The sequence below is a fragment of the Malania oleifera genome, chromosome 3 (genome assembly GCF_029873635.1).
Source record: "Malania oleifera isolate guangnan ecotype guangnan chromosome 3, ASM2987363v1, whole genome shotgun sequence".
NCBI classification, from domain to species: domain Eukaryota; kingdom Viridiplantae; phylum Streptophyta; class Magnoliopsida; order Santalales; family Ximeniaceae; genus Malania; species Malania oleifera.
In genome coordinates this window covers 106,717,941-106,732,034 of record NC_080419.1, presented here as the reverse complement: position 1 = coordinate 106,732,034, position 14,094 = coordinate 106,717,941, and the positions used below count along the sequence as shown (strand labels likewise).

At 35.4% G+C, this 14,094-nt stretch overlaps 1 protein-coding gene across 1 annotated transcript in view; it reads right to left on the bottom strand.

The window, feature by feature from the left end:
• Positions 1-12,651, bottom strand: part of LOC131151636 (uncharacterized) — a 130,520-nt gene extending 117,869 nt beyond the window's left edge. Inside the window, exons 1-4 of the mRNA XM_058102910.1 lie at positions 12,336-12,651; positions 9,534-10,328; positions 8,949-9,439; positions 8,029-8,671 (exon numbers count right to left, since the gene is read on the bottom strand). Coding sequence (XP_057958893.1) covers positions 8,029-8,671; positions 8,949-9,439; positions 9,534-10,328; positions 12,336-12,443 — 2,037 coding nt within the window. The 5' untranslated portion in view covers positions 12,444-12,651. The remainder of the gene's footprint in view (positions 1-8,028; positions 8,672-8,948; positions 9,440-9,533; positions 10,329-12,335) is intronic.
• Positions 12,652-14,094: the final 1,443 nt, after the last annotated feature.

Sequence of the window (14,094 nt, the reverse complement as noted above, 5' to 3'; positions counted from 1 at the left end):
AAATCAGCTGCCTATTCAATTTTTCCCCTGAAAAAATCCGTGCATTGTGCTCCAACCATAAACCCCACAGCACTGCAAATATTCCACATTTCCAAAGAACAGCCCTATCCTCCCTTCCAAAACCCTCAAAAGAAATAGCCAATATTCCTTCACCAACGCTGGACAAACCCAAGCTTCTCCCAAGATGCCAAATAATTCATACCAGATACTCCAAGCAAATCACAAAGTAAGAACAAATGAGATGCCGGCTCAGAATTCAGGTAACAAAGCGCACAAACGTCTAGAGATAAGGCCTTCAAAGGTCTCCCGATTTGCAACAGATTATTAGTATTGATTCTTGTTGATATTTTGATTAAATGAATGACTAACTCAAAGATAGGTCTCTCCCTCTATTTATCATACAAAACAAATACATTCTAATGACCATAATACCCTTACTCACTCTCACTAATCAACATACTAATACACTTAATAATAATACTAAAAGACTAAAATAAACATTAACACTCCCCCTCAAGCTGGAGCATAAATATCATATGCTCCTAGCTTGTTACAAATAAATTTAAGATGAGCACCCCTTAAAGCTTTGGTAAAGAAATCGGCAAGCTGCATATCCAACTACACATAAGTGGTAGTAATGAGCTTTTGCACAAGTTTCTCCTCAACAAAATGGCAATCAACTTATTGTGTTTCGTTCGCTCATGGAAGACTAGGTTGGAGGCAATACGAAGAGCAGTTTGATTATCATGCATCAACTCCATAGACTGAGAATGAATTCACAAGCAGTGTGAGTCATAGCTTTGTACTCTAATTCAACACTTGACCTGGCCACTGCAGTTTGTTTCTTACTTTCCAAGAAACTAAATTACCAACAACCAAGATACAATACCCAGTTTTGGATCTTCGATCAGAAAGCGACCCGACTCAATCTGCATCTATATATCCTTGAATACAAGGGTGACCCTAATCTCGATATAAAATACCTCTCCCAAGTGCACCTTTGAGATATCTCAAGATGCGAATTACTGCGTCCGAATGACTTGTCCACGGAGAATCCACAAATTGCCTCATAACACTTGTTGCAAAATATATGTCTGGCCAAGTGAATGTGAGATAATTCAACTTTCCAACAAGTCTCTGGTACCATCTAGGATTAGGCAACGGATTACCCATATACAGCAATAACATGCTCTTAGGATCCATGCGTGTTATCAACTGGTTTAGATCCCAATAGTCCAGTCTCATCCAACAGATCAAGAACATACTTCCTTTATGACAAAACAATCCCCATACAAGATCTAGATACTTCTATACCCAATAAGTATTTCAACGATCCCAAATTTTTGGTTTGAATCTTAGTTTAAAGAAATTCTTTAAGGCTCTAAATACCTTTATCATCATCACCTATAATAACAATATCATCCGCTTACACAATAAGGATCCTACCTAATGAAGTATGACGATAAAACATAAAGCGATTCATTGCATACAATTGAAGACCAAACTCAAGTACTACAGCACAAAATCAACCAAACCATGCTCTGGGAGAATGTTTTAAACCATATAGCCTTCTTGAGCCAACACACTAAGCCTGACTACCCTACGCAACAACCAAGGTGGTTACTCCATATAGAGCTCCTCCTCAAGATCACCGTGCAAGAAGGCATTCTTCACATTTAACTGATGCGAAGGCTAGTGACAAGCGGTAGCCAAGGAGATGAACAAACATACTGATGTAACTTTGACAATCGGAGAAAAAGTATCAAAATAATCCAAACCATACACCTGAGTATACCCCTTAGCAACAAGATGAGCCTTCAAACGAGCAACAGAACCACCAAGGTTGATTTTCACAATGTATACCCAGCGACAACCAAGTATAGAATTTTCAGGAGGAAGAGATACCAGTCCCAAGTATCATGGTCCTAGAAAGCATTCACCTCTTCAACCATGGCATTCCTCCACCCAGTGTGGGCTAAGGATTCCGAAAGAGATTTAGGAAGTGCAACAAAGGAAAGAGTAGTAACAAAATAATGATAGGAGGGTGATAAGAAGTCATAGCAAACATAGTTGGAAATGGGTGTTGTGTACATATGTGTTTACCTTTCAGACAGCAATGGGAGGATCAATTTCATGGGAAATATGATCATAAGACAAGGAATCAAAGGCATGGTAGTAGAAGGCTAGAAGCTAGAGGAGACTCTCTTCCTTGGAGCCACTATCATGAATACACTTGCAAATTAGGACGATGAGAAGGACTCAAACTACATGGAGACATGGGTGGTTGACTGGCTAAGGGCAGCAACAAGAACCTGGAAGATTAGGCAGAGGAAGAGACTCATTGAGATTAGAAGCACTCAGGGATTGAGTATGGTAAGGTATAGACTCAAAAAAGGTAACATTTACAAAAACAAAGAAGTGATGCGGTGTAGGACTATAACAATGATATCCCTTTTGAGTACATGAATAGCTCAAAAAGACACATTTTATAGCATGAGGATCCAGCATATCCATCTTGGGAGTTAGTTGATGAACAAAGGACACACACCCGAATATATGAGGAGGTAGAGAGAATAGAAGTGAATTAGGAAATAGAAAGGAGTAGGGAATTTTACCACTAAGAACAGAGGATGGCTTCTTATTGATAAGATAGCAAGCAGTAAATACAACCTCCCTCCAAAACACTTTAGGTACATGCATTTGATAAAGTAAGGTGCGAGTGATTTCAAAGATATTTCTATTTTCCACTCTGCAACCCCATTTTGTTGACGAGAGTGGGCACAAGATGATTGATGAACAATATAAAACTGAGTAATATAAGTAGCGAATTAAGTACTTAAATACTATTTAGCATTATCACTCCAAAGTATTCAACTGGCAAACCAAATTAAGTCTTTATTATAGAACAAACGCACAAAATATATGAAATAACTCATAAAAATATTTTATTAGATATAGCCAAGTCATCCATAAATAATCATCCACAAAGGTTACAAAGTACTGGAAATCCAACTTGAACACAACTCTACTAGCACCCCAAACATCTTAATGGACTAACATGAAAGGGCTTGTAGCCTGCTTATTGACTCGAGAAGCAAAAGGGGCATGATGATGTTTTCTCTGCTCAAGACTCACAATCAACACTAGCATAGAACTCAAATCAGAAACTAGACGTTTCAACTTTTCCCAACAAAGGATGACTAAGGCAACAATGAATTTGGGGAGGCGTGGCAGTCGCAGTGTAGGCAACAGAAGGAGATAGCAGCTCAAAGTGATAAAGTCCACCAGCTTCATGCCCTCAGCCAATCATCTTCCTAGTCTTCAAATCCTGAATAACCATAGAATCAAGAAAGAATGTTACTCAACAATTCATAGATTTGGTAATCTTGCTAACTGAAATAAGATTGAAAGGAAACTTAGGAATATACAAAATCAAAGGAATAGAAATAAAAGAAGTGGGATTTATAGTCCCAATTCCCTTAACGGCAGTGATGGATCCATCAGCAAGGGTAACAAACGGTGAATTTTCAAAATACTGAAGAGTAGAGAAGAAATTAGGTATACCTATGATATGATCAGTAGCAAGCTGGCAGCAGAGTCCATAACTCGAGTATTAGGATGAGAAGTACTAGATGGTGGACACATTGTGGGATTTTACCTGTTTGGGCAAAAGATTCAATGGGAAGAGAAGCTTGTTGTGATGTTTGATATTGTTGGAAATTTAAATACTCTTCCTCTGACATAGATACAGTACATTGCCCATTTGCCCCCCATTTGGCCCCAAAGATGTGGAGTCGATGGTGGTTGCATTGGCCGCCCACAAAGGTATGGAGTCAGTCATGGCTGCATTGGCAACACTTGAAGGCCTACCGAGGAGATTCCAACACTATTTAATAACATGAATACCTTGTCCACAATGACCGCATTTGCAAGGAGTGCCTCTACCTCGTCCATCTCTACCATTACGACCACCCAAACCACCTCGATAACTTTTGCAGTTGTTTGGTAGAGAACTAGACTCACCAAGTGTGGCAAAGGTTGTCCTCTCAGAGCTATAGATGCAAGAGCAGGAGAATGCGTGCTAAAGGAATCACGAAGGACATGAAAATAAACATCGGCAAATGATGGCAACTTTGCACCACTGATGGTGGCAGCATTGGCTGCCCACAAAGGTATGGAGTCGGTGCCTCGGTGGTGGCTGCATTGGCAACACACGAAGGTCTACTGTGGAAATCCCAACACTGCTCAATAATATGATTACCTTGTCCACAATGAGCACACTTGCGAGGAGTGCCACTACCTCGTCCATCTCTACCACTACGATCAGTCGGACCACCTCAATAACTTCTGCAGTTGTTTGGTGGTGGAGAAATAGACTCACCAAGTGTGGCAAAGGTTGTACTCTCAGAGCTATAGATGCAAGAGTAGGAGAATGTGTGCAAAAGGAAGCACAAAGGAGGTGAACCACCTACAAACTGATATTACACTGCCACTACCTAACAAATCAACTTATGAACACTGCCACAGCTTCATTGCCACAGCTCTAAGAAACTCACAAAAAGCCTTTAAGGAGCTCACAAGAGTATAATCAAAAGCCTTTGAGTAATTCTCTTTCTACTCAAGAAGATACCTCTAAGGAGCTCACAAGAGTATAATCAAAATATGCTTGGAAAGGAGAATGTGGAAATAAAGCCATAATTTGGACTACAATAAGTCTCTCCCGAATTTCAGATGGGAGGATATTATCAAGGCTACGCTTGTCAAAAAGTAGATAGAGCAGAAATCATGAAAGTAATTTTCTCCTTTTCTTATGACAAGTCCCCAGGACCAAATGGGTTCAATGCAAGACTCTTCAAACACTGCTGGAGCATACTTGGAGATGACAATTTTTTCCTACTTCAATAAAATATTTTTTAAGCAAATGAACGTTACTTTTCTGGTTTTGATCCCTAAAATTAAAAATCCTGCTCAGGCCAGTGACCTCAAACCAATTGCTTGCTGTAATCTTGTATATAAATGCATCACAAAGATTTTAGCAAATAGATTACCAAATTGCCTACCTGCTTTTATCAGCCCAAATTAGACAGCATTCCTGAAAGGCAGAAATATTCAAGTTCTAAGCTCAAGGGCTGCTGTATCTATATCATTTGAACTCTCGTCCTCCTAAATTTGCTATGAAAGTTTATATAAAAATGGCTTTTGATTCTGTTGATTAGGTTTTAGTGTCAGGATTTTTTAAAGCATAGATACTCCCGTTTCCAACCGAATTTATCTGGGGGATAAAGGAATGTGTAAACACTCCTAGTGACTCAATTGTGGTTAATGGATCAGTCCAAGGCTTCTTTTCAGGGAAAAATGGGATTAGCTAAGGTGATTCTATCTCTATATATTTATTATGGTTATGGAGGTTTTAACAAGGTTATTAAATACAGCTGCTACCAAAGGGTATCTGTCTTACCATCATAATTACAGTGAGCTGGGTTCAACCAATCTCGCTTTGCAGATGATCTCTTAATTTTAGCTCATGAAGATATTGGCTCTGCTACGGCTATCAAATATGTTTTGGATATCTTTTATTCAATTTCTGGACTTCAATATAATCCTTCTAAATCAGACCTGTTCTGCTCTGGAATTTCTGAAGATTTAACAGCTGATATCTCAAATACTCTTAGCATAAGAGTTGATTCTCTTCCAGTTAAGTGTCTTGTCTACTTTTAGTTACAAAAAGGCTAAAGTTAGATTGTAAAATCCTGTTGAAAAAATAACAAGAAGAATTTATTCATAAGACTTGTAAGTTCTGACGTTATGCTGGAAGACTGCAATTGATCAAGACCATTCGGCAGAATATACAAGCATACTGGGCAACAGTCTTTTTTCTTCCAAATTCTGTGATTCGGAGCATAGAAAGATCATTTAAGTCTTTCTAATGGAAAGGAAATGATTGGAACATGATGGGCAGTAAAGTGAATTGGGATGATTATTGTAAATCTGAAACTGAAGGAGGGCTTGGTTTAAAATTCCCCCCGACTGGAAAATTGTAACAGCCATTAAACTTCTTTGGTTTATAGTCTCTTCAAAAAACTTTCTGTGTCTGGTATGGATACACACCTATAAGCTAAATGGGCAGAGCATATAGTCTACCAAACCAAGACTGAACAATGCAATTGCATGGAGAAGTATTTTGAAAATTAGACAGTTTACAGTGGGCTAAAAGTAGATATTGGTGATGCACAGAAAACATTTTTCTTCTATGACAATTAGATGCCTCTTTCTCCATTGTTGGATAAGTTTGATGATCATCTTCCAATAAAATTGGGAACTACAAGCAATGCTAAAGTTTCTGATCAATAGATTCTATACAGAAATGAGAATTGGTGCTTCTTTGAATGCTCTTCAGCTGAAAAGGAACAACAACGACGACAAGCCTTTAGTCCCACTAGGTGGGGTCAGCTGCATGAATCCTTTTCCGCTAATTCACCCGATCAAGAGCATTTTCCTCTATTAGATTAAGGGCTACTAAATCCTTCCTCGCTACCTCATTCCAAGTTATTTTAGGCCTACCCCTACCCATTTTCATGCCAGAAACAATAACTAAATCACTCCTCCTCACAGGTGCTCTACTAAGCCTGCATTTCAAATGTCCAAACCATCTAAGCCGCCCCTCCCTTATCTTGTCTTTAATCGGTACTATGCCTAAATTATTGCATATATGCTCATTTTTCACTTTATCTTTTAATTTTATACCACTCATCCACCTTAACATTCGCATTTCAACAACTTTTACTTTTTGTATACTATTTGAATCCTATATAAAATAAACAAAAAAATAAAAGAAGAAGAAGAAGATAGATAGATACTATTGGATTCACACTTCTTCAGGAGATTTACTTTCAAATCTGCCCGGAATCTAATCAGAAAAAAGAAGCCTGAAGTTACTTGGAGCTCTACTATTTGGTGTAAAGGAAATGTTCCTAAGTTTTCTTTCATTACTCGGTTGTCTATTTTGGACGGACTTTCTACTCTGGAAGAGCTACATTCTTGGGGAATAGTGGCAAATCCAAGTTGCAAGATTTCCTATAGAGATCATTTATTCTTCATTTGTGATTACACCAGTCATTTATACAGACGCTTATGCTAGATTCAAACCATCAGAAATTTCAGATCTTGGACTAAAGAATTAATTGGATTTCTTCTATGGGAAATAATAAGAAGCATGATACTATAAGCTGATGTGAGACAGCTATTATAAATCATACTTGGAGGGATTGTAATTCTCTCCTTTATAGCCAAGTCACTTTCAATTCAAAAGGAATAGTGGGTAAAATCTACCAAGATACCTCCCCTCAGAAACTGAAAGCTCTTGAAAGCTTACGAGGGGTTGGTTTGGTTCTAGCTGTTTGATCTGTTTTCTGTTTTGAAAGTTTGAGGTATACCTAATTTTTCATCTTTTGGAGATGCTGTTCTTCACTTGTTTTGCTCCTCGTTTTAGGAGCTTTTTGTAATTTCTATGTATTTCCCCAAGCTAATAATATTCTCTATTACCTTGTGCAAAAAAAATACATATATTTTTTCTTAACAATGAGATGATAAGAACTTTACAATCTTTATATCATCAAAGGATGATAAACGTAACCTATAAACTATAGACAAATCAAATTAAGTAAATACTGCAAATCTTGATATCATATAATATGAAAGGCAATATTTGCAAATATTTTCAGAAGTCAAAAGTAAACCAAAATTGTTCAATAAAAAAAATCAATATTTGATAAATAGAAAATCAACCAAACTGAATCCACAAGAAATGCAAAGAGCTCTAAGGCCAAAATGAGTAATCTCAGGAGGGCAAGATGTACACAAAAGCAAATAAATATAAAAAAATAAATAACAAGTGTATACGTTTAAGGTTTAAAAAAAATGAAAGCTGAGACTACCTCAAACATTCATACAAGAAGATAAATAAATAAATATTTATTTATTTAACAAAGTACAAGGCAAAAAACAATGAATGCAGAGAACACCTCAAACCTTCATCGTGTATGATGCAGTAAAATGTAACTTGTTGGCAGCATCTTGCTGAAGTGTTGATGTTATGTAAGGAGCAGGAGGGTTTTTCCGCATTTTATTTCTTTTAGAATTAAGTACTATTAGATTTGATGATTTAATTTTCTTTTCAATATCCATTGCCTCTGCATGAGAGCTGATGGAGAGTTGATTTAACTTCGTCAAGTCAAAACAATTTAAGAATGCTGGCAATGACAATGTATTCTCTTCTTTCTTCTTAAACTCGGCCTCAACACTCCAGTACTCTTGCGATTTGAATTCATCAATTTCCATTTCTCGATCACATATTATAGATAGAGCTGCAGATTGTACTCGTCCAGCTGATTGGCACCCTGGTAGTTTCCTCCACAATAATGGTGAAATGTTGAATCCAATCAGATAATCAAGGGCACGTCTTACAAGATAAGCATGAACCAAGTTTTGATCAATGTTCCTTGGTGCCTGCAAAGCAGCTTTTACAGATGACTCAGTTATTTCATGAAAGACAACCCTGGCTACATTAACATCTTCATGTAAAGCATCCTGTTGTTGCAACATCTCAATAATGTGCCAAGCAATAGCCTCCCCTTCACGATCAGGATCCGATGCGAGGATTAGATTTTCTGCTCTGAGCATTAAGGCAGAAGAACATGAAAGTTAAGCAGACATACAAATGCAACGGAGCTAAATAAGAAGAATAGAAGCCCATAGCATTGATTGAAATATGGAAATAACCACCAAAAACATCACGAAGTTGATAATTAAAACTTTAATTGGATGACCATCCTTACAAACAGATTTAGAATATTTTCACTGCTTCATGGATAATGCTTCAATAGATCAATCAGAAGTATATAAAAAAGATGGCAGATATTGAAAAAGAAAATTGGGAAAAGAAGTCATACCTGCTTAGAGCAACATTGATGCTCTTTAGATGAGTCCAAGCAGCAGACGGAACCTCCCATACCATACTAAAATCATCATCCGGACGCACAGATCCTGATCTAGCAGCCAAGTCCCTTATATGACCATAGCTTGGTAGAACTTCATACATGTCACCAAGATAGCCCTGAATAACTTTTGCCTTTGTGATAGACTCCACCACCAAAACAGATCTCGCAGTGGGAGGATATAACTGTTTTGGTGTCTTTTGTGCCTCAGGCTGTGTCTTGTCTATAATATGGGATCTTTCTTTCTGTGGTAAGTAGTTACTGGATGAAGGTTGCCTAGCACTTTTGCTAGGCTTTCTTAGACCTTCATTATATTTCTTAACAGAACTCCCTTCTTTTAATGATTTTCCCTTTCTAATAGAGCTCTTAGTTGTCTTCTTGGACTGCTGCATTGTTGAGACAGAGCTATCACCCTCTTCTGTGGGTGCACTCCCAGCTGAATCATTCTGAAAAACTGCAGTGTTAGTTAACGTATTGCAATGAGATGAAGCATTTGTGCCTGATTAATACACAACTGCGGAAAAAAAAAAAATTACTAACCTCTGAGGTCTCTGACAGCTTGACATTTTTGGTCTTATTAGGCCTCTTTGATTGGGAAACTCTTTCCGAACGCTTAGTCTGAACTGCGGAAGAAGAAGTAGCAGCAGAAAGCTTTTCCTTCTTTTTCTTGATTCTTGATTGCTGCCCTTTGTTTCCTTTATTTTTAAAATATTCACTCTTATAATTAACAGTTGACGTTGAAACAGATGGCCCTAGCTTCACATCCTTATGGCTTCCACCAAAATGTTGATCAGCTAAAGTCACTGCATTACCATCTTTTTGACATGATGTTCTAAAATTAGGATCAGTCCCTCCATCAAACCCTTTCCTGTGAGCAGCCAATGGCGCCGCCCAGTTCTGATTTTTAGTGAACAGTTTGGGGCTTGAAGCATTCCCAGCATCTTTTCCACCTCTCAAACCAACATGATTATTTTTATTCACAACTTCCTTGACCTGAGAGAAAAACCTCTTTGTAGAAGATTCATGATAGCGCAAACAACCACCATCCAATATCCCATGACTGAATACATTTGCAGGTATCACTGGATTAAGAAACCCAACTCCTAACTGAGACGAAACAGTAATGGCGTGCTTAAACCCACTGCGAGTTCTAAAACGATGAAACTCTTGTGGGACATTAAGTCTGAGAACATTCAACTGACTGCATGTAATCATACTAAATTCCCTGACTTTGTTAAATCTAAGCTGAGAACATTTTCTATATTTCTCACAACAGCCAAATGGCGAACAAGGGAAACAACTGCCAGTGTAATTCTGAAATGTCTTGTACTGCAACTGTTAAACCAATTGCAGGAAAATTACTATTAAGAGGTCCAAGAATCAATAATAACTTAACAGATTAAAAAATTAAAGAAACGAATAACCACACACTCAAGGGCCATGTGAATGAATAAGTGTGCTAAGTTGTCATGTTGCTTATAAAGATAAGGTGACCATCATCGCTTGGAACACATGCAGTACATGTAAAAATATAAAAAATCCTATAAACAAGTAATCCTTAAGCAAGGTGCATAATCATAAAGAATTATTTTATTCTAATGTATTCCAAGAAGAACTGGAAAAAACAGCAGATTCTCTGATGTACCAAGGAATGAAACCTGAGCGCATGGATTTAACTTAAATCAATGTTTTTTAAGGCTCAATCACTGCCTAAAGATGAGATACGCTTTGAAATGTCTCGAAGCTCAATCTAAAATATCAATCCCAAAAAGCAAGGCATTACACACTGAGACTTACGCATTTGTACAAAAGGCATGCTTGTTGCACCTTTTTAGTTGATGCTTACGCTTGGGTGGGTAAATCTCAATTTAGATCTAGCTAGAAAATTTAACTGCATGTTTGTATGAAAGGAATGTAGTAATATGAGCTGAATTTTAAAACTATTGAATCTCAGGCTTCCCAAAATTATTGGGAGTAGCATCTTAGATCTTGAAAATAATTTGACCTTTGTAATGTAAAATGTTATAACCATCTACATGATTTACTTAATGAAATCAAGTTTGTATCTTTTGAATGGCATTATTATGATTTCTTAAAAAAATTGTTTTAAATTTTCTTAATTTTTTCTTTATTTTTAAAAATATATGCAATTTATATATGTATTTTATATTTCTATCTAAAAATAAAATTCTCAAAGGCTCATGCTTCAATGCCTTAAGCCTTATGTCTCACCTCTTAAGGCTTAAAATGACTCGCCCTACACCTTCACCTTTTAAAAATTAATTTAAACCAATATCTGAGCAACACATCCAGTTTCTTCTAAAGATAAGGAGATTCTTGAATCTGTCTTACCAATTCTACCTATTAAAAATAATGTCAACACAAGGGGAATCACAAAATAGCAGATAAACAATCAGTTATAAGGCAAAGAAGTATGTACCAAGCTGTTACGATTGTAAAGATGTAACAAAAGAACATCAGTTGCTATGATGCACTAAAAAAATAAAACATCAAAATAGCACAACCATATTGATTATAACTGCTTCTAAAGATGATGCATGCATACATATACATAGTGAATTATACTAGTTTCTTGCAATTACAATACAAGGTTTAAAAATAAAAATAAATAAACCAAACAGCTCCGACTTGCCATGGAGCACACTCTTTTCCGTTGCTTTTTTTTGTTTCAGAACAAAAAATTTACAATAAAATATAAGTTGACCAATTTTGGCAATTCCTTAGAGTTTGATCCCTAAATCAATCTCTTTATCAAAACAAACAACAAATGCATTCAACAGCGAGAGAGAGAGAGAGAGAGGGAGAGAGAGAGAGAGAGAGAGAGAGCACTACAATGATCCAGTTTCTCCAGACACACACTTTGTGCTCCCAACAGAATCGCCAACACCAAACCCACCCCACCTCCTCCAAAAATAATTCAAAAATGAACCTACTCTATTTCTAAGTGGACAAGCTTTTCGGATCTAATTTTACAATAATAAGAAAAAAATTAGAAAATTTTAGTTCATTTGATTAGCTTTCAATACAAACACGCCCCTTAGAACGCAACTAAATGCCCAACTTCCATAACACCTATTTTAAGTGCCACTTAAAACAAAACTAAAATGCCCAACTTCCATTTGACACCACCTATTGTCAGTGCTATGCCCAATCCCGTGGAAGCTCTAGCATACTAAACACAGATAAATTTAATATTGTTTATTCCCAAATATTTTCGCGGCAACAGAGCAGGGCAAGAAAACAAAATGGCAAAATAGAAAAGCAAACGAATACCCAAAAACAGAATTTCATAGTAATAACAGCTGGTAAACGATACTGTACCATCACAGGATAACAGCGAGGCGAAGAAGAAGAAGAAGAAGAAGAAGAAAAGAAGATACAACTATTGCTACTGCAAAATAAGCTCTTCTGCGTCTTACATACTATCATCGTTAACTGTTCGCATTAACTTTGAGCGAGAGAGGTGTGCGGGGGGGAGACAAAAGAGTAAGCAAAAAGATAGAATGAGAGAAATAGAGTTGTGTGAACCGTGCAGGGTTTTGCGGGGACTGGGGAGTGGGCTTCGGCTCCTCGACTGCGGGGTTTAAGCACACATACAAGTCTTGCGAGGCGTGGAAACCCAGAGACGGACGCCCGCGATCTTGCCACGTCATTCTATCGTTACACTAAAACGGTGCGTTTTGATTAGCTTCCTCGTACAAACCCCTTGCGGAATGAAATAAGTATTGAAATTTCAAACTCTAGTTCTCAAAAATGACTCTATTGCATAATTATTTATTTTAACAATATTTAATATAAGAAAATTTAGTAGTTTTTTATACTTTAAAAAATATATTAAAAGATAATCAATTATTTATTTTATTATGTAGTATAATATATATACTAATTATTAATGAAACATGATTCAATTCTAAAATGAAGAAGAAAAATCATCTATTAATTTAAACTAATATTGAAATTAAAAATATTAATTTAATTAATAATATTATTTTAACATAAATTAATATGATAATCATATGTTATAAATATAAATTAAGAACAAGATTTTTGTCAATCAAAAAATAATATTATATTATTTTTACTTGATAAAAATATTTGAATTCTAGTTAAAAAATAACAGTTAACATAATTATTAATTAAATGCTAATTAAAAATTAATCATATATTATTTTATTATGCATTGTAACTTGATAATTATTAATAAAATATAATTAAATTCTGCAGTGAATAAAAAAACCATCTATAAATTTAAATCATTAAATAAATTAAAAGTATTGATTTAGTTATTAATATTATTTCTAACATAAATTAATGTGATAATCATATGTTATAAATATTCATTAATAACATGATTATAGTTCATTAATAAATAATATTATATTATTTTAGTTAATAAAAAATATTTATCATAACTTCATAAGATAGTAAAATGTTATAAACATATATTAAAAGCAAGATTATTATTATTATTATTATTAATTAAAAATAATTATCTTATATTTTTTAATAGTAAATATTAACATTTTAATTATAAATAATTAAAATAGTTATTAATGAAAATGTTAATTAAAATATATTAATATTTGTAATTTAAAATATTTTTAAAAAAAAAAGTATTTTGGAATTTGTATAATTGAACAACTTCTTCTGAATCCTTGTATACTCTGAATCAATAAGTCAACATTTTAAACACCTCAATATCTTTTACAATATTGTTAAAAGAAATGGTTTAGTTGTTTCTAAACCAAAGATCAAATTATTTCAAACCAACATTAGATTTCTTGGTCACCAAATTTATCAAAACAAAATAACTCCAATCCAAAGATCTCTGGAATTTGCTGATAAATTTCCAAATGATATTACCAATAAAAATCAATTACAAAGATTTTTAGGATGTTTAAATTATGTTGCCGACTTTATTCCAAATATTAGAATTTTAATTAAACCATTGTTCAAAAGACTTAAGAAAAATTTCTATGGGGTATCAAAAGTTGTAGAGAGACTTGAGGAACTTGAAAAATTCATTCCATGTGTGAAATCCCTGGACAAACGGCCAAGAGAGCTTGAGGCCTTCCAGAAG